Raw genomic sequence first — 27,986 nt, 5'->3', positions numbered from 1 at the left:
CCCTGCTCTCAACAGTGACAGAAGTGATTGCTCCAGACAGCCATTTGTATTAGACCGATTCTTGGGCACCAGTATTAGATTGCCCATAGACGCCCATCTTTCAGGAGACTGTTGGATGTGTCGCCTTCGGACAAATGGACGATAAATATCCCGGGGGGTTTTAATAGATGGTTTTCATCCTGGCTCTCAGTCAAAAGTCAGTTGTGATGAGCCAGATCTTTATATTAAACGCAGGAGCCTTCTTCCATACTTGCACATCTTAGTATGGACTCCTGACCACAGAACAGCTACAAAAGTTACCATTTGCCTTGAAATATTGCTGCGCTTGGAGGTTCTACAGTCCTGAACTCCCCCTTCCTACCTCAGGCTGAGGGCATCCATCTCACATTTGACTTATTGTGGAGCACTTTAGGCTGAGGAACAGATGCAAAGGGTTGGGGGGGCCTCTCCTCAGGGGAAATCAGTCTTTTTAGCAGTGTGTATCCCCTGGACAGATGTGCCATGATTAAAAACGGAGGGAAAATCTGTCAAATGGTGGTGCCTTGCCTCATAATTAAAGAAGCACCTGTTCCTGAAACAGTGGGCTCCATCTTGAAAGCCCTGCACATTGACTCAGCAATTTTCTCAATCTCTTTAGCAACTCTTATCTATACTTATAATGCAATGGGAATGTGATGATCCAACAAGTGAACAAATCTAATACGCGAAAGAATTAATAGTGTAAACCTTGAAAACTGCGTAGGCCAATTTACTGAAATGTGATGAACGATTGGGTTTCAAATCAGAAACATTTGCAAGTCTTCTTTCTCTATCCCTCTCTTTAACAAGTTTAATATGCACAAATTTGCATGGCTGTAGGGCAGGTATTAAATTTTCCCAGCACCTGTGTTTCACCACTGTTGGTGCAGATTCACTTCTTTAATGTGACAAAAACAAACAAGAGAACCGTAACTAGAAACTACAGGATGAACTCTAAACAGGAGCTGATCACTGTTACATGGGAGCAAAACAGACAGCTATCATGAACAAGACAAGAACAAACTGAAAACATGGAACTGAAATATACTGCTTATCCAAGCATAAGTAAGACTCAGGTGCAAACATAATCAGGAAGTGAACTTGAAGACAAATATGTACTGACATGATACCAGAATCTCTACTATAATTAAGCTGTTATATATAATAATATTCAAGTTTCTCAAAACTTATTACCATGGTAACTCATCATCTATATCGCTGTATCCTGTATACAGGGTGATGGGGGCCTGCAGCTTATCTCAGCAGGCTTAGGGCATGAGGTGGGGTACACCTTGGATGAGGTGCCAATCCATTGCATAGGCCTCGCACACACTCACACGTCATTTACACAATTCGGGAACACTCATTAGCATAATGTCTTTGAATTGCGAAGGGGAAACTCAAGAACCTGGAGGAAACCCACCAAGCATGGGAGAACATGCAAACAAGGCGGCAGTCGAACCTGGACGTTAGAGGCGCAAGGCCACAGTGCCAACCTTTACTTCATTAACACTGATCTACATTTAAAGATTACAGTCAATTCACACCTCAGATGCCAACATCATTAGGCACTCTAATATCCACATTCTTATTATACAGTCTTGTTTGAGTTCTCCAATATCCCTCATTGCCATAATTTGCCAATACAATGTGTATTTAGGTTTTATTAAACCATGGGCAGTGGAGCGCTGGTGGTGTGTAGTTGGCTATCAAGTAAAAGACGGCCAGGTACAATAATAATAATCTAATTACAGATCACCAACGTAGTCCTGTTTGAGCAGAGGGTGATGCTCCAGCCAGATGGGAGTCTTAGGGAGCAAAATTGTCTGTGCTCTCAGAAGGAGATGGGTGGCATACTTACTCTTCAATATGGAAATATCACGGGCATCTTTGAGCACAGAGTGGCAGATAGCACTTTCCTCCAAGTATCTTTCACCACAAGCTGATATGGCATGACCAGCAGTTCGTCTGGTTTCAAGATGCATGTGATAAAGTTTGCCCTCCCTGGTTAGAAGCGGGTGTTTAATTCCGGAGAGCTGCTAGACAGGTGGGAATGATTAAGGGGAAAAATCATACTAAAGAAAGCACATGAAATCTCTCAAATGGTAAAATGGGATTCATAAAATGTTACACTTGTGAGCTTTTATGCTGATTCCTTTAATTAATGAAGCTTTATTAATTACATGTGTCATATAATTAGTAATTAAATTTTTATAGCAGTTTCAATTAGTACTTACATTGCAGAAGCTAATTAAATCAACCATACATTAGTTATAATTTGTTGAAATCTCATTTTAAGTTTTAAATTTGTCACTGATTCAACTAGAAAGCCTTTGGATAGCAGTGGTATGTGACTACTGATGTAGGGTAATAATGACATCACCTTAAACATCATAAATACAACAACACAATAGAGGTACCTTAATTTCTCGATCCTGCAACACTAATGCATTTGTCAAGGTAGAACGTTTTTTCAGCCATGATATGCTTCACATCTGAAAACCCTGGCCTCCCAGGAACTCCTTTGTGGAAATTAGTTTTTGTATGGGAGATGTGGCAATAACGTGCTGGCCATGTGGTGTTTGTGAATGGTTGTGCCTACAGTCAGACAGATGTGTTTTTTCAGGGATCGTCATTCACATATGTACAGCATTCTTTAAAATGTTTGCACCATTTAAACCTTTTACTGGGGCTAAGAGTCTCATCAATGTACCGTGTTTTTGTAAAAATCAATCTATTTTATGCCTTCATTCATGAGAATTTTCTGATATTGGTTTGTTTGAACACCAGTCTGTATTTAAAAAATATATATTAATTGGTATAAAAGCAAAACTTGGTGGCCATTAAGTATTAATTTTTTTTTCAAATTGGCATCAAACTACCCCAGACTGTCTAGCCCTGATTCCTGACCCTTGGGGCCGCCACTACTGCTTCTTATAGTTTCAGTTTTTGAACACTAGGTGTATTAATAACTCTACACTCCATGGAGACAAAATCAAAATTTAATGTTTTCATCAAGATAATAAGAAATATTTACGTTTTTTTTTTATGGAATTGCTCGAAGACAATCAATATTCAGTATGAAGTCCTTTATTCTTCAAAACCTGCTGAATCTGGGTATAAAGTCGGCAGGATGTCTGCCGTACTCTGGAGTCACTCTCTCAATCCATGCCTGCTTGATTGCTTCCTGAAGATTATATATAGAAGATGGTTTTTCTACTGGGATTCCCATCTTCACCATTGTCCAAGTGGTTTGTATTGGGTTTAGGTCTGGAGATCACCCAGGCATGGCTCAAAAGCTGAATACACATTGTCACATAGCCAGTTTCTCACAGAACTCGCCATGTGGCATCTATTTCCCTCTTGCTGAAAAATGGTGGCTCAGATGTATGTCAAGTTTTGTGCACAGAGAGAACTAATACATGGCATATGCTGCCTTACTACTTTTAGCCATCACTGTGTATATTGGGAGTCTAAACCTAAACTTGCCGCTATGAACAAGTCGCCACTGGTCCCCATGTCTGGTATTGCCGAAATGATGCCGAAGTTAGGTAGTGGGATGTCATGATGGGATGCTCTGATGGTCTTTTCTATAAAGCGCTTCATTCCTTATGACAGCAAGAGCAATCAATTAGTTCATACATTTTCTTTGATAATAATCTGCAGCTTTTAATGGTGAACCTAGAAGGAGGAACGAGCCTCAGAATAGTCTTTTTCATTAGCATCTTCTTAAAAGCCTTTCTTTTTATATTTTCATCTTTTGGGATTTTTCTGTGTTTATTCTTTGGGTAAGTGCAGTAAATGGAGTGATACTTATCAGGCATTGTCTTTTTTGTGCCTGGAGTATGGGTACTAAAGACTACTCCACTGGTAGAATCCATTTGCACATCTTTGTCTAAGTTTGTGTTGCCAGTGAAATAACCATTTTAACAATCCTATTAGGCATTTTAAGCTGCTCTTACAAATCCTCTGCATTTGTCAGGTCATTTTTACCAAAACGTGTGCCGTGTTTTTATCAGCCGTGTGCTTGTTTGATGGTGCCAAGGGCTGCCTAAGATTTGTGAGCTCTTGACAATTTATTCCATTATTATTTTGTAAACAAATCAAGATAATGTGTTTTTCTTTTAGGACGCAACATATACCAGTTACACATCGATCTTTCCTTGAGATATGACTTCTCGGCCCTTATTGAGCTGCCTAATGCACATTTGATTACCGACCATGATCCAACCTACTATCCAGTGCTCTGGTATGAGGATAAAGGCAACTGGTGTATTTATATATGTTTAATCACTCAATCCCTTGCCAGTCTGTTTATACATTCCACAATACACTCCATGAGCACATTTGGAATGTTTGTATACCTGCCCATTTATGCGGTTCTCTAATCAGCCAGTCGTGTGGCAGCAATGAAATGGATAAAATCATGCAGATATGGCCCAGCAGCTTAGCGGGGGGAAATGGAAATACTGTATTTTGACTGAGGATGATTGCTCGTGCCAGATGGGCTGGTTTGAGTTACTATAACTGCTGATCTCTTTGGGATTTTTACACACAACAGTTTAGGGAGATTATTTTAAAACATCCAATGGGCAGCAGGTGTGTGAATGGTGTTAAGACAGTTCAGGCTGGTGGCGATGATGAAATGGTATGGGGAATGTTTTCACACTTTGGGGCTGGTAATACCAATCAATCAATCATCTCTTACCTGCCACAGATTATCTGAGCATTGTTGCTGATGATGTGAATCCCTTCATTGCCACAATTTACCTCCTCATCTACTGGATTGATATAAACAGCATGAGATTGCACCATGTCACAATGAAAACTGATTTCCAGGGGTCTTCCCCATAACTGGATCTGAATCTCCAGTAGAACACATTTGAGTGGACATCTTTGAGGCACAGCATGAAAATTCGTTTGAAAAATCTGCATCAGTTGCATGATGCTGTCACGTCAACATGGGCCACAATCTCAATTAAATGTTTCCAACATCTTTTGGAATCTATGACACACAATGGAGGTTGTTTCGAGAGCAAAGGAAACAGTATGCATTAGACACTTTAGACATATTAACTGATTAAATGCACATGGCTCAACAAACTATGATATTAGCTTGGCATAAACTACAAGTTAGACTACTTTATTAAAGATATATTGCAGCTACATCAATGCTAAAAAAGAAATGTGGCAAGATACCAGCTGTCCACCTGGTTTATTAAATGTGGCCATGTCATCCCGTCAGCTGACTTTAACATCGCATGGACTAGCAATGGCACTTACTCGCCAGAATACTAATGGCCTGTCCAGGTTTTTTCAGTGAAAGAGAAAGTGAACTATAGTAACAAATCATTAGGAATTTTTTGGTTGTCAAAATTGTGTGGCAACGTAAATTTGGCAGCATTATGGACGTCTGGACACCATGGTGTTGGACTAATGTTCACTACCTGGCTTTGGGATAACAACTGATCCAAATAATGTTGAAAATACAAACTCAAATCAGTGTTTATTAAGAGCATTTATGTTTATCTGTCAACCTTTGGCAAATTCACCCTTTGGTACCACGTTCCTGCAAATACATTCTTGGCCACCTAAAAATATTTCTGCTGCATTCTTACATCACATCATTTGATCCAAAACATCTGGCACAGGTATTATGGGATACCGTTCCTGTCGCAAACCTAACTGGCCTTGGAACCGGCACTGCACGAGTTAAGATTGTTGCCCAAGAACCCAACGGTGGTGACCAAGTGGTGGCTCAAACCCCTGACCCTCTGATTAGCAACATAGAACCTCAACCTCCTGTGCCGGATGCAAAGTGCAACCTGGCTAAAAGGGGGGTAAAATTGTTCTGTTGTGTGAAACTGGTCTTGATGCAGTTCATACAGTATGTTGTGCAAATGTCATATTACAGTGCAATAATTTGGGAGCTATGATAAACTTCACTGTAATCTTTCCCTAATTATCAACTGTCTAGTTTCAGTCTGTGGCTTTAGATGTCAGTTCGTTGATTTAATTTCAGTTTGTGGTCATTTGATGTTATAGTCCATGTTACCTAAAGTGTGCCGTTTTTCTGCATCAATCTTTGTAAACACTGCAAGATTATTAGTTGGTTGTTTAACTGGAAGAATGAGCAGTTTTTTTCGGGTGCTTTACAGATTATTAGAGAGAGAGAGTATGGAGAAGACAGCGAGGTGTCAGGTTCAGTCTTAAATTTTTTACTCCATTAAGTCAGAACCTAATGCCACATATCAAATGTCAGTTGTACAGCCCTACAGTAAATTAATGTTATGCAGTGAAGATCTCTTGCTAAATGTATCTTTGACGAAACCTGTAAGTGTGAACCAGTGATTGAGAGAAAAACATCTACTTCATGCCACATTTAAAGGCTATTCTTGAAAAGCCTTCTTTTTTAGGATAGTTTTGACTAGAGGTGGGCTATTTACACAAATTCTATATTTATAGGTAGAGATACCCTAGGTAAAATGTTACGTAAAAGTAGAAGTGTTAGATTTGAATATCTGGTTGAATGAAAGTAGAAAAGTATGCGCTTGGGCCTCCGAGTGGCGCAGTGGTAAAGTGCTCGCCCTATCGTCCAGAGATTGCTGGTTCGATCCCCAGGTGATGCTGTAACCTCTCGCAGCCGGAGGTCTAGAGATGAGAGGTACTTTGTGCTCCCACATTGATCACAGCTTTACAGCCAATCAGGGGCATCTGTGAGCTTGCGCATGCAGAAGGAGCGGCTAGTGCTTTCCTCCGAGTGTGTTACTCCGCCCCTAATGGTGCGTGAGCAAGCAGTTCGAAAGGAAACACGTGACAGTCTTTGGCCCTCCCAGCTGAATGGTAGTAGTAGCCTTAATATGGGAGCCCCCTAGTGACGGGGAGGAATTGGCCTCGACTGAATTAGGGAGAAAATCTGGGGAAAAAAATCAACAACAAAAAAAAGGATGCACTGTCAAATTTATTTAAGTACCAAAATGACCATGCTTTTATTACATCTTCAACAATGTCTAAATTAAAAATTCTCACTCCCTCTCTCTTTTTGTCTGTCTGACTTTGGACATATTGTTTTATTGCTGTCTGCATCAATTCTGTTTTTAAACACCTGCTACATGATTTAAAGTTTCCTAGGGGGAAGGCAAATCATACAATAATGCATAATTGTCAGCAGGTGGCTGAGGTTGAATAACACAACACCATGCAGAAATGTAGTGAAGTAGAAAGTACAGATGTTTGTTGTTGAATGTAATGTAGTAAAAGTAAAAAAATACAGATTTCAATAAAGTACAGACATATGAAATATGTACTTAAGTAAAGATGCAAATGTAATTAGTTATCTTCTACCTCTGGTTATTGCTGTTACGTTTGTTCCAATAATCACATCTGTATAACACTAAAGTACTCTGTATTTGTTGATACAGACCTTTTTTGTCAATATAGTACAGCCACAAAAGCACAGAAAGAGACATCTGATCATTTTTCCATGTAGACAATAGCTGAGCTGTAAAGCCCTGTTCTAGCGGTATATTCCACAGTGCTAATGCAACATTCTTCACTCCCATATTATATCCCTCCAAACTCGGAGGCCAGGTCGTTTTTATAGTCCCTGCTCAGAATCAGCGGATCAGCAACAGCCGAGATGAAAATAAGTTGTATGTGTTTGTTGGGTTCACAGTCCACCGAGCTGCAGCCGTAGATGATTTATGGTTGTCCGATATGCAGGGTCCACTGTCAGGTGCTAACCTGAAGTCAGCGCACACTGTGCTCTGAATATGAGATGAAGCGCCTTTGGGGAAGGAGTGTTTTGCCTGTGGCATGACTGCAGATCTGCACTGTATGCGTTAAGAAAACCTCGAGGGCGACCTACAAGGTGACTTGACACTTCCTTGTTAAAAGTGAACAAAAGTTGCAGCAGGGTTAGTGCAAAATCTCAAGTGCATTGAATATATTATTATTAGAGCAATATTTGGAATTGAATCAGTTTGTGTAATGAAAAAGGCGCAGAGGTAAAGTGCTTGCCCTATCATCCGGAGATTGCTGGTTTGATTCCCGGGTGATGCTGTAACCTCTCGCAGCCGGAGGTCTAGAGAGAGCCGATTGGTCGTGTAGCCTTAATGTGGGAGCCCCCTAGTGACGGGGAGGAATTAGACACGACTAAATTAAGAAGAAAATCTGGAAAAAAATCCCCACTGCAGTACATTTCACTATTAACAGTCAACCTGGAAATACAACTACTGTATATTATTCTACGGGCTATAAACCTACATACACACTGTGTGGACGAAGGAATTTGGACAATCCTGCAATGACATTGTATCCAAATACATATACGTCAATATAGAGCTGGACCCCAAACAGCTTCTTGAAAGGCTGTTCATAAGATTTTGGAGTGTTTCTGTGGGAATTTGTGCCCAGTAATTCTGTAGAGCATTTATGAGGTCAGCCACTGATGTTGGACGAGCAGGCCTGTCTCGCGATCTTCGTTCCAGTTCATCCTAAAGGTGCTCAGTGGAATTGAGGTCACAGGGTTCTGTGTTAGGGCCAGTCGAGTTCTTCCACAGCAAACCCATCAAACCATGTCTTTATAGTCCGTGCTTGTTGGAATAGAAAAGGGCCTTCCCCAAACTGTTGTTGGAAGCATAGCATTGTCCAAGATGTCTTGGTATGCTGAAGCATTAAGATTGCTCTCTGCTGAATTCAATAATTAACAGGATTTGTTTTATGCAAATACTGTGTGACATACAGTATACAGCCCCTTAACATGTTTCACATTAGATGGTGTATTATAGTAGTTAGGTCAAGAACGTGTGTATGGGTGTATGTCTGGACATGCAAACATGTTTTAGTGACTATTCTGACTGCCCAAGCACCCATCCCCAGCCACTTTTATGTTTTTGTCAGTGGCGACAGCATACATGATGGCTGTGTTGTAACCTGACCATGAGTGTGTCTACTTTTGTGTTTTTTATTAAAAACTGCAGGTGCATTCACAGAACTCTTGCTAAACCTTCAGGCTAGACTCATCCCAGGCTGCTTCAATCTAATATAAGAAAATGCTTTACTTAAATCTGGTCCTTCCTTTCTTCTATAAATTCTAGCATTTGTACCGCTTTAGTTAAGTGAGCCACTAAATTTGCTATAGAAGGGTCAAAGGAGCATAGCTCGGCAATTTGAAGTGCAGATCCATCACTGCTGTTGTCAAGAAAACCATGATCAGCCACCGGAATGTCTAGACAGTCATTAAAATTGAGGTGATTATTGCTCCACCCTAGTGCCCATCCATGTGACCAGAATGCAGCCAATTACTTTTAGGTTTTCCCAATTGAGCACAGCACAGTCCATTGGTATGCATGATGGAGAGTCACCTGGGAGTATCATTTGGCAGACAGCTTAACCACAAGAAGAAAACGAAGAAGGGAACCAATTGAAAGAAAGACCAAGAATATAAATCCGGGCTCTGTCCTACTTTGAGGTGCATGCAATGTAAAGGGGAATGTTTTGTTACAAGTCGAGATCAGCCACCTGATTCCTGCTCAGGGCTTCAGTGTTCCACCATCAGGAAGTTCTGAATCATCATCATCATCATCATCATCACAGAAGGTCTTTATAGTGTATGAGTGAATATATTTACTACAGTCTCTAAAAAACAGCTTAATGTTGTGGCATGTAATAGGTTTATTGCTAGCTATTTTAAGCACGATGTATATTAGTACAGGGGAGGATGGGGAGGACCTATTGAGATTGAGAGAGCCTTGGTTGTCCAGGCCTGCCCTTGGGCTCTGATTAAGTGTGAAGGTCATGTGCTGTGACTTATTAACATGCAGCATATGTGAGCAAACACGCAGGTGAACTTGGTGGGTGCTCACTACGAGCTGCCCAGCTAAATCTCAGCCTCCCTGGGCAACCCTCGCCTGTGACCTGGAAAGATATATTTGTCTTTAATCAGTGCTGTTTCCATGTTCCAACCCAGACGGCTGTCTCTTATTAGATAGCCTAAGAAACATCCTATTATTACTATCAGCAGCTCTCATCATTATAATCTTACCTCTCGGCTTTAACAAAGAAAAAAAAAAGTAGGACAGCTTTTTTTTCTTTTTTTTTTTTTAATGAACGAGGCTTCTTCATGAGAAGAACATGAATGCTTGTCAGACTTTTAAATGCAGACCCTATGCTGCAAGACATAATGTGTGCCTATAATAAAAACTTCATGACAATTGAAATGTCTCTTTTTCTTTCTCTCTTTTCCCCATCGGTATCTTCTTTTATGTTGAAAAGAATGTCATGCTCCCATCTTGCAACAGCTACATTCGCTCACATCTTTTTATATATTTAAGAAGCAGGACAATGGAGACATTTCAAACATTTTCCCCACCTAAGAAGAGGAATTCCTTAAACGAAAATCGTCCCCCAAAATAATGGCATGCGGCTAAATTGAAAGGCGGCCGTGGCAAATGGCTGAGTACGAGTGTGGCAATGACTGTCGCTTTGTGTTTGCCGCCGCCTATGTGCAGGCTGATTATTTCAGTCAGATTAGGTGCGAGAAGCCTAATGAGCGTTATTGTGCTTCCAGAAATCTGCAATCTATTTTCTGCCAAACACCATCAACTTTAGAGTTTAAACCAGAAACCCGGCTGTGCCGCATTATTAAATCAGATCGGCTTTGATTTTAACATGAGCTCGGTTTTTGCAGAGAGGAGTATAAAGATAAGGGCAGATACAGCATTTGTGCCTGAAATACACCCATTCAGAAATCATAATTCATTCTGTATAGGGCTTTAATGGTGCTTCAAAGCAATTATGCATCCACTTGTAACATTAATAGGAAATTCAAGGACATGTTAAGTAGCCCTGGAGATGTTTTGAGAGCAATAAACATAGAAAGCCCACCCAAATGCATCTAATCTTGAAATGAGATGTGTAATATTAATATTAGCATATCTGAAATCGCTTGTAGTTTACATTCACAGCAACAACAAAAAGAGAGAGAGATTAAATACTTTTTTAGTCATTTGTTTTTTTGTGTCATAACAGAAGTTGAAGAATGGTTATTTGACGCAGGTTATTGTTACAGATTATTATTAGCCCAAAATAGCTGAATACATTATCTACAATAATACAGTCATCAATGTGCATCTATGGTCAAATACTAGGGTGAGTCAAAAGTCATCTTCACTCTGGCTGTAGAATCTTATTTAATCAACTTTTAGTAAAGAAAAAAAAATCTCTATATTTTTTCCATTATTTTGTAATGCACTTTTAATCCGTCAACAAGCTTTTCATTAATGCACTGCAGGTGAAAGTCTGATGGAACAAGATCAGGACAATAGGGGGAATGCTTTAAAATGTGGGCAGAAGTGTGCAGATGTGCATCGTCATGCAAGATCGCAACAGCCTTCAGATAGCAGTCCTCTGTGTTTAAGCCGAAGTTTAGGCTTCAGCTCTTCAAGAAGCGTCTCACTGTAACGAGCGCTGTTGATTGTTGAACCTTTTTCCTGATAATGTTCCAATACTGGCCCTTTAGAATTCCTGAAAAATGTGAGCATCAATTTTCCAGCCGATGATTGAATTTTGAACTTTTTCTTGGTCTGCAATTGAGGATGTTTCCATCCTATACTCTGCCGTGTTTCTTAGACTCGTAGTGATGAATCCGTGTCTGGTCCCCAGTAATGATTCACTTTACCTTCTTAGAACCTAGTGTCGGTCCTTATTTTGTTTGCAGATATCCAAACACTTAAAACTGTTTATGTTTTTCCGTGAGTTACCGTGGTGTTTCGGCACCAGGTACACCCTGAGACCACAAAAAAAACTAATCACTGCACGCTGCAGCATCCATTTTTACTCACACCGCAACAGTGACTGGGGAGCCAATAGCCTTAAATAAGAAGCGCTGATAATTCAGTGTAGAAAACAGAAGTTTTAATATAACCGGAGAGTGCGGATACTTTTTCACTCACCCTGGAATGATACGGTATAAACACCTGAGTACTGCACATTTCTTTCCAAAACCATGGCCATGCAGATTTGATAGGAGATAAGAGCTTTTTATATTGTGTGAAGGTTTTCTTGGAAATTGGCTGTGGAAGTTTCTGTCCATTCACCCGCAAGAACGAGTCATGTCCAGCATGAACGCCTGGCACAAAATTGGCATCTTAGTGATTACCAAAGGTATTCAGTGGGGTTGAGGTCAGGGCTTTGTGCAAGCCACTTGAGTTCTTCCTTTCTAAGGCTGGGGACATACTTTCACAATCTGAAAAGATTCTGGGAGTATAAATGAATAAATGAATTAAGAAGTACATGCAAGTGAACAAGTGCATGCCCAGCTTAACGTCGCCAATTATCTCTTTATGGAACTCACTTTGTGCACAAGGGCATTGTAATGCTGGAACAGGTTCGGGGATCTTAGTTCCAGTGAAAGGATGTCTTACTGTAATTGCCTTCAGCATTTTTGGGAAAGAAATATTACATATATGTGGTTTAGATATAGTGCATCTAGTCTGCCACATACAGGGTGCTTACTTCGTTTATAGCTTAAACCACCTCTAAGTCCAATTGTGCATAGGAGAGTCGATTTTAAACCCTGCTCAGAACAAAATCTTCTAATAGTCCTTGACGAAAAGCTGTTTGCTTCACCTCAGTCAATCAACATAATCTCTGATAGTTTTGTGGAGGACAATCCTCTTCTGGCCATTTCATCAATCATTTCAAAATATGGTTCCAAAGTTATGCCTAAAGCCGGCTAAGAATGATAGGCTGTAACGTACCGGCTGGCTTTGATCTAATTATTTCAGGCCTAATTTTGTATCTGCTATTTCAGACAATAAAGCTAAGAAATTACTGTTGTTTCTTTCTATCCTTTCGCCAGAATTTGGAAACGGTAATCAAATAATCAAATAATCTAGTTTTTTTTTTCAGTCTCTGATTTATTCTAGAAAAGCCTTGAAGTTAGCCAAACTACCAAATGACAAAAGAAGGAACAGAGAAAGAAAGAGAAAAAAAAGTGATAGTGTAGGGAGATCAATGAGGTGAGAGCACATGATTTTCTTTCTTCCCATCTACACTGTATCTCTGCATCTAGCATGTACTTCTCCACTTCCAATCATCAGCCCGACCAAGTGGGCAGATGTGTGACAGCTAGGAGGAGTGGGTGGATGTGATTGAGTTCAGAGTAGAAAGGAGGTACCTTTAATGCAGGGACAAATCTCAGACCTGCAGGCTAGGTTTAACTGTGTTCCAGCTCATGAGATGACAAAGATTCGGGTGGTATTTACTGGGGGGGGGATGTACATTGGTGGTTAAAAGTGAAATTCAGGGTTATAATGACATTCTCGAATAATGACAATCAAAATAATAGGAATAGTTTGTTGTTTTATGCAACAGAAATTGCTAAACAATGATCAATATTTAGTATGAAGTCCTTTATTCTTCAAAATCTGGGCGGGGAGTCAAAAGGAACGTCTGCTTCATTGCTTCCTGAAGATCATGTACAGAAATTTGACACAGAAGTTCACAATTTACTTGCGAATACACTAGTTTTGAGCCATTTTTGTGCAGCGGTGGACACCCTGGCTTCAGAAACTAAAAGCCCTGCCACATATCCGTTCCATCCATTAAGTAATCCATCCCATTTCAATTAGCACAACTCTTCAGCCAGATAGGCTCGGACTAATTAGTGAGATCACCTGCTTTGTGTACAGTAAGAACTATAATTGAGCAGTATCACACTCAGGTCATGCTGTCGTACTATATATCAGCACAGCTATAAGAGGTCGTAGGCATGTGATATTGCATTTATACAACAGTTCTACAACAGCATTTATTATCAACAGATTATGATGCTTCTGTCTGTTTAATCAGTTATTTTGTGCCGCCAACACGTAGTCTTTTTCAACCAGAAAAGGTGAGGAGAATAAACCATGGAGGTGGTGGACAGTCCTGTACATCTTCTTTAAAAAAAAATGTTTCTCTTTATATTTTCACATATTCTGCTCTAGCATATCAGATAACTTCCAGGGTTTCAGGGTTACTGTAAATCCTGGATAGTGTTAAATGGGAATCTCGTGTGCTTATGTAGCATGTACAATCCCTGGTTTCACACTTTAAGTAGTGCCCTTGATCTAGGGTTACAGGGGAATTTGGGATTCAGCCTTGTGTTAGAAGCTAATTGGTGTTGTAGCTCGTTCAGTTCAAAGGCCATTTGGACTCAGTTAGAATCAATTATTAAGGAGACAAAGTGTTGTTTAAGATGATTTACCGTTATCAAATTGCAAATGTGAGGGAGACTGGGGTGTTCAAGGTTGATCCAATCCACCAGTACTGACTGAAGCCGGTGGGATACTGCTGCATGTAATATATATTACAATTCAATAAAATAAAAAATAATGTATGAGCTCTGGAACTATCCTTAACAAGAATTACACAATTCCAGGATATGTTGTGGATAATAGAGATTTCTGTTAGAGGCATTGACATGATACCTGACTAAATCAGTGGTTAGCACTGTCGCCTTGCACCTTCAGGGTCTGGGTTCGATTCCCGGCCAGGCTCGATTCCCGTCTCTGTGTGCATGGAGTATGTATGTTCTCCCCGTGGTTGGTGGGTTTCCTCCCACAGTCCAAAGATATGCAGGTTAGGCTAATTGGCGTTCCCAAATTGCCCAGAGTGTGTGTATGTGTGTGTGCTCTGCGATGGATTGGCACCCTGTCCAGGGTGTACCCTGCCTTGTGCCTTAAGCCTTCCGGGACCCTGAATGAGGGATAAAGCGGTATAGTAGATGAGAAGAGATTTTCATTGTGTAAGTGAATGTATAAAATGTCCGGTATGTGAGTGTGTTTAATTTACTTCTTGAAGCTAGAATTTTTTGTATTTGTTAATATTATTCATTTCAATGTATTTATTTGTACTTGGTGATTACTAGAAGAAAGTAAAAACTGTACACTCCTGACTCCTGATCAACCTGTCAGTCTGTAACATGTCCCCTGTTGTGTATCATGTCCACAATTCCTGGACTCTGTATAACAAAGAACACATCAGGTGTACAGTACAACACTTTTATTCAGCCTCCACCTATGGTACGTTAAGCGAACTGTGTGAGACATTTGTAAAGCAAGCGATTATTTCACATCAAAATGTAAAAAAAAAAAAAAAAAAGCAAATGCTTCTTCGTTGATACTTTTTCTTCTTTTTTTTGCACCGTGTCTGACTCTCCACCGGTTTAGAAGCAAAGTGGTGTGGAAACATTCCATTTGCCTTCATGCCAAAACAAACACATCAGTTGTAAACACCGAGTCTGATTTAATAAAAGATAATGGGTATTATTTAATCTGATGTTTTTTTAGAGTGCCAGATGAGAGGATCAGCCCTTCTCCAAAGCTAATGTTTGAGCACTAAGCAATGTCCATTACAACAGTCATTTCTGGTCCTCAACAAAGTACCTTCTCTGGAGGAGGAACCAAACAGTTTAATCGATCTGTAGCCCCGGTTCATCGGAAAATACGTTTTGTTTTTTTTGTTTTTTTTGAAAAAGACTTTTGTTTCTTCAGGTTTCTATGTTCCTGAAAATGTTCCTGCAGTATAAATACAGCTAAATGAATCCCTGTGTCCAGTATTGAGAACATGACTATAATGCTTAACGTGTTATTAACTACACTGATTGTTTCCACTAAATGGCTTCTTGCGTATAGAGATGAAGGCAAACAAACCCAATTTGGAGCGTTGAATGTCAGCGGTGATTGAAAAGAGCATGTGTGCAGGACGCTTACGATGCTCAAAAGCCCCTGGCCATCACCACAACCCAGACTGTCAGACTTGTTTTGTAGGATGTTTGGCATTTGGGGATTAGAGCTGGTTGTTTTGTACGCTAGCCTGCAGGGACAGCCTGTTGACAGGCGATCTCTCCTCTGGCTCGTAGCACCGCCTGCTCGTTACCAGCTGCCCTGAAGAGATTACTCATTCTCCCCGCTCTTCCCTGGCTGCCATCAGGAGCTCTGCCTTGCACACGGGATGATGCGCAAAAACCCTAAATCAGCTAAGGGTCTATTAAGCACTATTGTTTTTGGATATCGTTCCAGATTTGCAGGCCTGACCCCAGCTTTACCTCCTCCCGACCTTCTCACCATCTTAAGCCTATTGATCCGATAAAATACTGTTGTGCCGGATGTCTGATCATGACCCCGAATATGAAATAGTGTTGGAGCTCATTAGGGCAGGATTTTGACATGGCGCTCTATCCTATGCAACAGCTGAATCCGGGTTCTCAAAACAAAATGTGACTATTCCAGCATTGAACAGAAATGATTTCCTTGCTCTGAGCAGTGCATGGCATGTTTCAGCAGATGGCTAATGAGTCATCTACAAGTAAGATAGCAAGCCTATTGGAAGAGAGCCTGTCAGAGAGGAAGCTAGACAGGCAGAAAGCAGGAGAGGAAGCAGAGGAGGCTGATAAGAAGCACATGGCAGAATTCCATCCTGTGAGTGCCAGCTGATAATATTAAGCTCTACACTAGCACTCTCTCCGGAGCCAGATGAAGTATTTTGCCTTTAGTGACTTAAGTACACTTTGAAGGAAAAGGAATCCTTAAGCATGTTTTGAGTAAATATATATCTACATCTCTATGTCGCTATACACTCACCGGCCACTTCATTAGGTACCCCTGTTCAACTACTTGCACATGGCAGCAACTTGGCACATTTAGGCATGTAGTCATGGTTAAAAAGATCTGCTGAAGTTCAAGCCGAGCATCAAAATGAGGAAGAAAAGGTAATTTAAGTGACTTTGAACGAGGCAAGCTTGTTGGCGCCAGACGGGCCTGTCTGAGTATTTCCGAAACTGCTGATCTACTGGGATTTTCACACAAAAGTGTCTCTGGGGTTTACAGAGAATGGTCTGAAAAAGAGAAAATATCCAGCGAGCAGCATTTCTCTGGGTAAAAATGCCCTCAGAGGTCAGACTGGCTCAAGCTGATAGAAAGGCAATAGTAACTCAAATAAAATCTCGTTACATCCAAGGTATGCCGAAGTGCGTCTCAGAATACACGACATGTCGAACCTTGAAGCAAAAGGGCAACAAAAGCAGAAGACCACACCAGGTGCTATTCCTATCGACAGAGAACGGGGAACTGACGCTACAATCCAGAATTGAACAATAGAACATCGGAAAAATGCTGCCTGGTCCGATAGCCTGGACAATTTCTGCTGACTTTCAGATGGTGGTGTCAGAATATGGCATAAACAACATGAAAGCATGAATCCATTCTGCCTTTGGGACAATAACAATGAGTTCAGTGGTCCCAAATGTCCTCCACAGTCACCAGATCACAATCCAATAGAGCACCTTTGGGATGTGATGAAACGGGAGATTAGCGTCATGGATGTGCAGCCAACAAATCTGCCATCATGTCATTAAGAACTAAAATCTCTAAGGAATGTTTCCAGGAGCTTGTTGAATCTGTGCCTTGAAGAATTGTGGCAGTTCTGTAAGCAAAATGGCGTCCGAAAATGGGGGACTGGCGAGGTGTATACCTAATGAAATAGCTAGTGAGTGTATATATAGAAATCTATATAGAGAAATATACTGCATATTTATGCATATAAATTAGTATAGTTAATTAATTTAAAAAATGTATCTATTTGGTCTCAGTTGTAGTCTGTGATTAATTATGATTAATAACAATTTACTTGTATTACAAACATGCCGTGTTAAAAAACATAAATGCATTTGACAAACTGGATAGAGAAAACAGATTCTTCAAGTTTATAATATCTAAAAACATTAACATTTATAAAATGTTACATTAAAATATCTCAATATGTATATAAATATCTCAATATATATATATAAATGCATAAATGTTTCAGCCAAAACACAATGCACAAGACCTCTCACTACTCTCTCAACCCTACCCACTGCACCACTTACAAACATCATTCATAAAAATAATGCCTTTTTACCAGTGACACTGTTGATTGAAAATTGTTCTACTATTAAACTTATGTAACCACTCTTTACATCCTACTGCCAATCTCGAAAGCAACCGATTGGATTTCAGCCCACATTGCCCACATCTTTATTTTGTTTCTGATTTTTTAACCGAATAAACTAAAAATCATTTAAACACATGTTTTCTTCTGGTGCAGCACGTTCTCTCTCATTTTGAACTTTGAACTGTCAGGGTAGTGCCGTGGGGTGCTGGACTACAATACCCACAGGTCACATTTCCTTAATCACATGCACATAGTTCGAGTTTGTTCCCGCTTACGTCTTGTTCACGTCTTGTCCCTTTTAATGCTTGTGTATTTTATTGATGGTTATTAAAATCAAGTCTGCACCTGTATCCCCTGCACTTTTCTTTCCTGACACTTTCAAACATGGTTTAAGTTTTGAGAAAATAAATCTTAATTGTAAATCTCACCATGCGCAACTTTATAATAGTATATTTTGTACGGCAACACCCAACTTTAATACTATGTTCATACTGTACAGGTGTGGCATTAGGCCATGTGACAGCCTTTGCTGCACATCCACATAATACAAATACCTGTAAACGACTTGTCACCCGTCTGTGTGAATGTAGGGTAATGCATCCTTTGCAATGCGAGTCTCTTAACAATTTTAGAATTAGTGAATGATTATGGCTCATTTGGACTTTTTTCAACATCTGTTTGGTGTATGAAGATGTTTGGCTTGATGTTAAATTAAACGTACTAAATATTCATCCTTATCTGTATGGTAAACAGTTGCGATTTTAGTCACTGATGCTTGTTATCCCTGTCCTTCAGTCTCCAATACATGATTTATATTCATCATATGTTGCATTTGATATTTGTCAGGCATCAGCATCTAAATAAGAAGCTGACAGCTCAGGCCAAAGAGAAGGAGGGCTATATCCGAACTTGGAACGTGGGCGGAAGTTTGATCAGCCTGGCTTGGTTGTGTCCGAGCAGATAGATAGCGCCGGGTTTGTGAATGCCAGCTCTGGCTTTCTTCCCACCTGCCTCAGACTGTTGGATATAGTGGGTCATGACAAGCCTGTAAAACAGCTGAGCTTTCTCTCTGTTTCCGCAGCCTGCCACATTAGCACTGCGACCTGCAATTCCCCGATGCAGCAAGCAAAAGATAGCGCCATGGCGAACCCCGCCCTGAGCTTCTCGCCTCTCAGCAGCGTCACCCAGCGGCAGCCTGATTTACAGCACGGGGTTGTGTTTGCTAGAGGCTGGATATGAGTCTAAAACAGAAACAGCAGGAAAATGCCAGAACTGATACATGTCAGGGAGATGCCGGTGAGGAGGGGAGAGGGAAAGCGAGAGCGAGGGGGATGGGTGATGAATGTAAAACATGGAGACACACTTCATTTCCCACCTGCATTACATAGGGCATTGCTCTCCCAAGGGTGAGTTAGTGCAGCATGACCAGGTAGACAGATGTTCCCCTTTCAAGTCTGCATGTGACCTCGGCACAGCTTTGCATTTCTCTTCATTCGTCCTGAATGAAATTTCTTCCCTTCTCTTACAGGAACAAGGAAAAATCTGTGTCATCTTCAACGTAGGCACCGATGACATCACCATAGACGAGCCAGCTGTCCTCGTGAGCGATGGCAAGTACCACGTAGTGCGCTTCACCCGCAGCGGGGGTAATGCCACCCTCCAGGTGGACAACCAACCCGTCATCGAGCGCTACCCAACAGGTAAAAACCCTGCTGCTGGCCGCAAATGACAGACTGTGGGAGGGAACCTCCGACATGAGAAGTGTGATATGTTGTTTGTGTGCTGGAGAGAGGACAATACCATGCACAGTCATGGGCACGCAGTCAGAGAGGCAGAGAGAAAGAGAGAGAGAGAAAGAGGGAAAGATAAAGAAGGATAAGTGGCCCAGCTAGCTCCAAAGACGCAATTATCACCTCTCAAAATAAAGCACGCCGAGTGCATTTTTGTCCTTCAAAAATCTGATGAATGCTGTTTGAAGACTTTGGCATCAATTTGGAAGCATATTGGCGAGCCTACCTCGTGCCAGAGTGCAGATTGATTTATATTTGTGAATGCACGTCATTAGTTTTTCAAGTGTGCCATTTTGCCTTTAGATTCTTCCCAGGCTCTGACTCACCGAGTGGAGGCCCTAAATAACCACCTCATGAACAATCTAATAACAATTGCAAATTGACACATTTCGCTCCAAGCTGCTGCGCTTAATATATTCAGCCCAGGATGAATTTGGATCATTTACAGTAGCTAGCCAGCCAGCTTTGCTTTGCTTTGCTTTGCTTTGCAGCCTTGAAGTGATTCTGCACCGCTGCTGTTTTCTGAATACCTTCCTCCAGACAAATTTGAAATCACAAAGAAGCTTTTCATTTTTAGTGGCAACTAAAAAGGCCAAAAACAAGTTCTTAAAGGAAAATTCCACCTTGAATATTTTTATTATTAGATATTTCTATTTTTATTATTAGATATTTAAGGGTCGGCGATATTAAAACATAACATACTATAGTATGGTTGGTGACTTAAAAAAATAAATAAATAAATAATGAAAACTTTTCTATGTCTGCGTTGTCTACAAAAAAATATTAACAAAACATTTGAATAATCTTAATACATTCTAACAATTTACAATTGTAAAAGGTTCAGAACATTAGCTCCACCCACATCAAGTCTGTTATGAGTATTAATACACATATTAGTATTAGTACTCAGAAAAAGTGTATTGTGATATAATGTAGTTTATTACAGTTATTATTTCATCATATTATCCAGTTACAAATGATGCCAGAATTTACTGTAGCCTTGAAAACAAGAGAGCAAGCGCGTACATCTTCCGCCAACATTCAGGATCGTGTTCATGAGAAACCATCGTAGAAGTGCTTCAAATAGAAAGAATCCAATGCGGTCTAAAAGAAAAAGAAGAAAAATTAATCTTATTAAGCAAATAGTTAAGCGTCTTCCATTATATTGTTACTGCAGTGATTAATATGGTTCAGCTGACAACAAGTGGTTTTACTTGTTCCATCATTTCTTAAACAACAACACTGTCAGGAAACATATCATGTGGTCGTGGCCAAGATGTTACTCTGTTTCAGATGAGTCAAGAAATCAAGATTGTAGATCAGAGAAAACAACTAAGGAGATTGCTGGAACTACAGTACTAACATTAGGCTAAGAACCGTCCAATGCATTCTTAAAACCTGGAAGGATAGTCCTGAACTATCATGTCTTCGAGGAAGGAATGTGGTTTAAATTAAAGAATTTGAAAGAACTTAAGGGATTGGGACTAAACGGCTGTGTAGCCTTAAGAAAACCATGTATCAATGTTGCTAATCAGGAAAAAGCCTTCAATTTGCTAGGGAATATGAAGACTGTGGTACGGGCATATTCCCAGATGAAAATCCCAGGTTTCATCAGGCTGAAATTGTAAAACAAAGAGTCCAGACCTTAACCCTATTGAGAATCTTTGGGATGCGCTGGAGAAGACTTTAAGCAACGGTCCGACTTTCCCATCATCAATACAAGATCTTGGAGAGAAATTAATGCGACTCTGGATGGAAGAAAAATTTGTGACATTGCATAAGCAATCAAAACCAAAAGCTTACCACGGCCGCAATTAAAGCAAAAGGAGGTCCAGTGAAATATTAGTGCGTGTGACTTTTTTTTTTTTTTGTCCGGATAGCGTATATATGACACTGAGTTACAGCTCAGAGTGAGGTTGGGATCAGGTGGTTAGTGAGGGATGGGATGACAAACATAACGGTGCTTATTGCGGTTTTAGCATGAAAACTGAAACACTGGAATCTGATCTGTTTCAGTGTGACGTTACTGTAAATATAAGCAGGACAGACTAAAAGGCTAAAGCACAGATGCATTGCTCTTTTTAGGCAAAGCAAGACACCGGTACATTATCGACAGGTGTTCGATTGGCATTAAGGGCAAAGAAGGAAATAGCTACTCGAGGTAGAATTAGACTTACTCACTCGCTCATTCGCTATCCCGCTTAGCCTGTATGCGGTGATGGGAAGGGGTAGTAGATGGGGTAGTAGACCAATCCAACACACACAGCACACAATCTCTTACACTATGGGAAATTATATCATATCTTATATCAAATAATCAGCCTACCCTGCATGTCTTGGGAAACCAGAGTTCCAGGAGGACACCCACAAAACAAGGATTAACAAGGACAAAATATGATTATAAATGTTGATATTAAAGTCGTGTGGTGGATTTTTCCTTTAATTTTAAAAAGAAGTGATGTTGCTACTTTGGAGCTGTACTTTTTCCTCTCCAGTTCCCTTCTGCACTTAGAAACTTACACAAAGTAAGCAAACTCTCTCTCTCTCTCTCTCTCTCTCTCTCTCTCGCTTTCCACACTGCGAGCGCAGGGACTCACATCCCTCTCATAGCTGATGTTGCACAGGAAGACATTTTCTCTGCCTATAATAACTGCCCCTGCTCTCACCCAATTCTCAATTTTCAATCTGCTCTCTGGATACACGGATACACACCAGACCTGCTGCCAGACTTAAGGGCCTTTTTTATCGCAACATAACTCAAAGAGGGGAAAAAAAACTATTTAAAAAGTGCTCTACTTGGTGTTTCCAGATTCTCTCCCCATGCACTTGTTTCCTATCATCTCCACAGAGTAAAGGCTGGGCTCGCATATGCATCGGGTCGAGAAGCTATTGTAGGTTTGCTCACTGTCTGAGATTTTGCATCATTTCTTAAAGGTGAAAATGGCTTTATTGTGCTGGGACTCAGGCTGAGGGATTTTTAAGGAGGGAAGAAGTTTCTGATCCAAGATGCAGGACGTTTTGCGTTCATTAATCCATAATTAATTCCGCTAATTAAGATGGAGGATTAGATCATTGTGTCTGATGGTAGATTTAAAGCCGTCTATGGATACCCAGACTTGTATATTCGTATTTCTTTTAAGACAATGCTTTTTATCGATACTCCTTTATTAAAACTTTATCATGCATCCTTTATTGCAATGCATCAGTAAACGTTTGATTGGTTAGCTCAGCTTTTCTCCCTTTCTTTCCCCGCCTGCTCATCGATGGATACATTTTCTATTTCAAGTTTCCTTTGAAGGTTTTAGCAGAGAATGTGTCACACATGAGAGCTTCTAACAGGATTAAGGAAGCGGTAGGTTTGAGCCTCTTTCCGTGTGTATGGAGAGGAAGGATAGTGCACGGAGTGATGAGTCGGGCATCGCAGTATGAACACGACATATTGTCCTGTCAGTTAGTGCAGACTTTATTATCCAAGTGTTCTATTTTTTAAATGATTATGTAGTCATTTAGAATGAGACCCCTTGACTTTATTTTATTTTATTGAAATGCAAATGCAGGTGGGAAAAACGGAAGTGATATGGATACGGATTTGTTGAACATGTGCTGTACAATTAATCATTAATCCAAAAGCTGTTGCATAGCAAAGATTGTATATATTGAGCTTCATACATAATCCAAATACGCAGGCTTTTATATCTCTTTCTCGATGCCCTTACGTCTGTGGTACTGGTAGGAGTTTCAGTGTGTTCATTAAGATCGAGGCTGACGCTGCTGTAATCTCTCAAAGGATGCCTCGTACCAAGTGCTCGTTTTAGGCCCAATAAAAAGACCCGTCAAACCCTGTCTCTTAGACACAGGGACAATGGAAAGCGTAGTCGCTCATGAGATGCACATCTCGTCTTATCTGGGAAAACCAAGCCATAAAGTCAATTACCAGGAGCTTTCTTAGGATAATTACATGTCGGTCTAGCGTATCTTATTTGGACATAATTGCGCGGCTTTAAATGAAAATCTGTTCCCCAGAAGTGGAAATGTCTTCCTGAACGTTGCAATATAGGTGTTAAAATGCATGTCTAAATGATCATTTATGTCATTTTGAAGGTATTCGGTTCTTTTGAATTGTCCTTCCCTTGCAGTGAAAGTACTTTACAATGAAATTAACCACATGATCAAACTATATATTAAACTACTACTAAATATGTTCCCATGACATTCTAACCAGATTTTAAACTGTTATAAATAGTCTCAAGCTTCTAAAACTGTCTAATAACTAAGGATAGTCCATCTAAACCAACATAATGTTAATCCTAAAGCTCGTTCACTTCCTAACTTGAAAAACTTGCTAATCTTGATGCCATGTTTTTTTTTTTTTTAACCTTGTGATACTTGAACTTCCAGATATTAACCTCTAACTATGTGTCTCTCTAAATTCTTTGAAGGCAACTTTGATAATGAACGGCTGGCTATAGCCAGGCAAAGAATCCCATACAGACTCGGTCGGGTAGTTGACGAGTGGCTACTCGACAAAGGTAAAAAAAATGAATGAATTAAACAGTGACTTAATGACTTATTAAGGCTCTGGAAGAGGTGCAGTTTCCTGAAGTTGACAGAATTGGCATGTGCAAATTGATCGCGTTGGTGAGCAGAATTGTAACTGTAGCTGCCCACTCAGCCTGTCCACTATATTGATCATCTCTGGGTCTCATCTTGGCCTTTTTCTTTGGTCTATTTTTCCATCAAGGCACTACTGTCCTTCCTAAACTGAGAACTGCACCGCTTCAGAGAATAACATTTAATACAGTACATAACATAATCCCTGACTAACCCTTTAACAACACCCCATAACTCCAGTAACTGTATGCAAGTAATCTGCTGCTTTCTATGCTCTGTTGTTCTCTTCTTTGTCTTCCCTACAACACCTCAAACATTATTTCGTAAAAACATGTTTTCCTAAAAAAAAAAAAAAAAACAAGAAAGAAAGAAGTAAAAAAAAAATCCCTAACACACAGAAAAGCCCTAAACACTCCAGTTTCAGTTCCAAGTAGTTAAAGGGACGGATGCAATTTTACAGTATGTGCGATAAACTGTACATAAAGTTGAGATAAAGCCACATTTGACGTGTCTTAACCCTTTGAGTGCAACATACACATAATACATCTACAGCATAATTAAAAAAACAAAGGTTACAGATAAATTACAGCTGTTTTGTATTTTTATCAAACACGTATCCTCATTATGCAAATGTCAGAATTGAGCTCGGAGCTTGCGCGCGACCCGACGTCAGCTCCGTCACCCAAAGCTGTAAAATATACAATCTAAAGTTCACCGATTTTTGGCTTTTTCATTTATAACAACAAAGTCATCTGTATGCAAACGTTTCTCACGGCTACGCCATCCACCAAAATGTTAAGTGTAGAATAAACACATCTGCACAACACCCAGTAAGTGTGACCTTTTTGTTTCTGCATATTTCACATAATCTCATTTGAAAGCAAATGCTAAGAACTACAGTGCGATTCACCACTACTACCATTAATACCAAAACCGCACACAACATCACGCACTCGGAAGCGGAGCCCCGTGCCTTACTCATGCACTACTGTATGTTGTACTATAGATTTCATTTCGCTTTTCATTTTAAATAGGTCAATAACATAACAAAACATTAACCTGAACTACTGCAATAACCTCTTCTCAATAACTCAGAGGGTTAAACATTTTTCTAACTATAAATGAACTAAATACATCTAATTAATCCTTAATCAAGTAACTAGATACGTAAAAAAAATAAAACAATGTCCCTTTAACATACACGTTAAACACGTAACACACAAACCTTTATACCCGCTCATATTTTAGTAAAGATATCCTGCATGAATGTTTGAATGTTGCTTTTTCATAATAGGGTTTAAACAAATTTATTCTCATTACTGAGCTCTGTTTCTGTATAAGAGAGTCTTTGGTCTCCCCCAAATGGTCCATTCATGCCCTCAAGGCTGTCGTGTCATCTCCAATATGTGTACGCTGAGCAACAAAAATCTTTCCACTCTACCTGGGCTTACGGTGTATGATAAATGATCTTAATACCACTCACACTGCAGAAATCACATGACAGAAGCACTCATGCTTTACAAGTGCCTCACGACGCAGGTGCTTAGAGTGAATGACCACTGAATTAGAAGGTGAAGGACAATTGCATAAAATTGTGCACAGAAATTGCCAAAGGAAAAAGATTTGGACAAAAGTCCATTTTTAGGGCAGAGTATGGTCCTTGAAATGAGTTAAACATTTTCTCTAGTTGAGAGCCTGATGTAGTTTACATTAGAATCAAAACCCTGCCAGGATTTGAGTGAAACAGTGAAGGCACTCGTGCAGTCGTGCAGAAACAACACTAAAAAAATTGAAGAATGACCTTTTAGGGCTTTTTTTTCCACACACACTAAAGGACTTTGATCCTGAATCAGTGCAATCTGTAAAAAATCGGGTTAGAATTTTTTTTTCTAAAGATCAGAGCGCTGGAGCAGGTAGGGTTAGGACGGCTTGCTCAAGGGCTCAACAGTGGCAGCTTGGCGGTCCTGAACCTCTGACCTTCTGATCAGTAACCCAGTAACCCATGGCTAGTAACCATTTGCACCACCAATGCTCCTGTTTTAATTGGTTCTGGATGAGACTTTGGTGCGATGAGAAAGGTCATGTGATCTGATTATTCCACATTGACCATATCACCAGAGTAATGGGACAATCATGGTAATGGAGGAAGCGCATAAAGCGATGCACAGATCATGCCTAGTGCCGGATCTACACACATCCAGAGGCAGTGTTATGATGTGGGGTCGCTTCAGTTGGTCAGGTCTAGGCTCAGCAACGTTAAAAAGAAAGACTATGGGTGTATATCCACTGACTAAGAAACATGGCTATTAATAAGTCTTGTGCATTGTAGCGGTTTAAAGTTTGTTTATAGACTTTCTAGGTGAATCATGATGAGGATGCTTAATTCCTTGTTTAACGTGATGTTGCCAGTTTGAACCGTCACTCCAGGAAAAACCTCTCATACAGGATGTGGAGCAAATCCACTGCAATGGCATAATCCCTTTCCTTATCCTAAACTACTAAATCATACGCACTAATAGATATTAAATCCTTTGGCTAAATCCATGGATAAATTTCCAAATCCAACTAAACTACTAAATAGTTTGCCCTAATTGATACTTAATCCCTGGCTAAATCCAAACCTGCACACTAACCTACTATATAATATGCATGAACAGATGAACCACACTGGATACTACAACGGATATGTTTATTATGGGAGTGTGTGACAGGTTCAGAGATTCCACAGTCCCAGATGATGCCGCTCCGACAGGAAAATCAGCAAAAATATCGTTCATGTGAGAAATAAATGTGTCTGGAGTGCACAGGATGTTTTTTTTTTTTAAACATCCAATTCTAATTCTGCAAACTAAATTTATTAATACTGTAATATGCATTAATACACCTCCGGCCCCCAAACAAGTTCTGTTAGAAGTTAAATAAGTAAATACGTAAGAACCTTTGTTTGGGTGATTACTGCAGTGATCAATATATTTCAGCTACTGTATGAAGCTGGAATGCAAAGAAAGTCAGGAGAAAGCACAGCTACAGTACAGTATGTTTAATAGTGAAAATGATGGGTCTAAACAGCCCCATGGCCATAATAAAACCACTTGTTACTAAGACTAATCAGAAAAAAGGCTTTATTTTACAGAGAAGCATAAAGATTCAGTTATTTGTCACACAGCCACAATACATTTTTTCTCATGTCCCAGTTAGGGAGCTACTGTAGGGTGAGAGCGCTATAGTTAAGGGGCCTTGCTCAAGGGCTCAACAGTGGCAGCTTGGCAGTCCTGGGGCTTGAACCTCTGCCTTAACTGTTTGCACCACTGATGAACCTGGTTCAATTGGTTCTAGATTGAACGTTAGTAAAAGGGTCGTGTGATCTGATTATTTTCAATTGACCCTATTCCTGAGTGACGGGAGCATCATGGTAAGAAGGAAAGCATATAAAGTAATGCAACCTTCATGGATAGAGTTGATTAGGTCTAGACTCAGCAACACTATGTGGCACTATGTGAAGTCATCTGATGACCTGAATGTACTGAATGACCAGCTTGTCACATCGATAGAGATCTTCGTTTCTGGTGACACAGAAATATTCCAGGA

The 27,986-nt window shown here is 40.1% G+C and overlaps 1 protein-coding gene across 2 annotated transcripts in view; it reads left to right on the top strand.

Moving 5' to 3' along the window:
- LOC128507455 (neurexin-1-beta-like) overlaps positions 1–27,986 on the top strand; it is a 120,629-nt gene that overhangs the window by 76,160 nt on the left and 16,483 nt on the right. The window contains exons 3-4 of one of the 2 annotated variants that reach the window (XM_053478392.1): positions 19,526–19,697; positions 24,227–24,316. In XM_053478392.1, the coding sequence (XP_053334367.1) occupies positions 19,526–19,697; positions 24,227–24,316 (262 nt within the window). The remainder of the gene's footprint in view (positions 1–19,525; positions 19,698–24,226; positions 24,317–27,986) is intronic. The other variant, XM_053478393.1, reaches the window with a different exon arrangement.

The sequence above is a fragment of the Clarias gariepinus genome, chromosome 19 (genome assembly GCF_024256425.1).
Source record: "Clarias gariepinus isolate MV-2021 ecotype Netherlands chromosome 19, CGAR_prim_01v2, whole genome shotgun sequence".
Classification (NCBI taxonomy): Eukaryota; Metazoa; Chordata; class Actinopteri; order Siluriformes; family Clariidae; genus Clarias; species Clarias gariepinus.
Note: the sequence above shows the minus strand (reverse complement) of the source record. Positions and strands in the feature narration are given on the sequence as shown.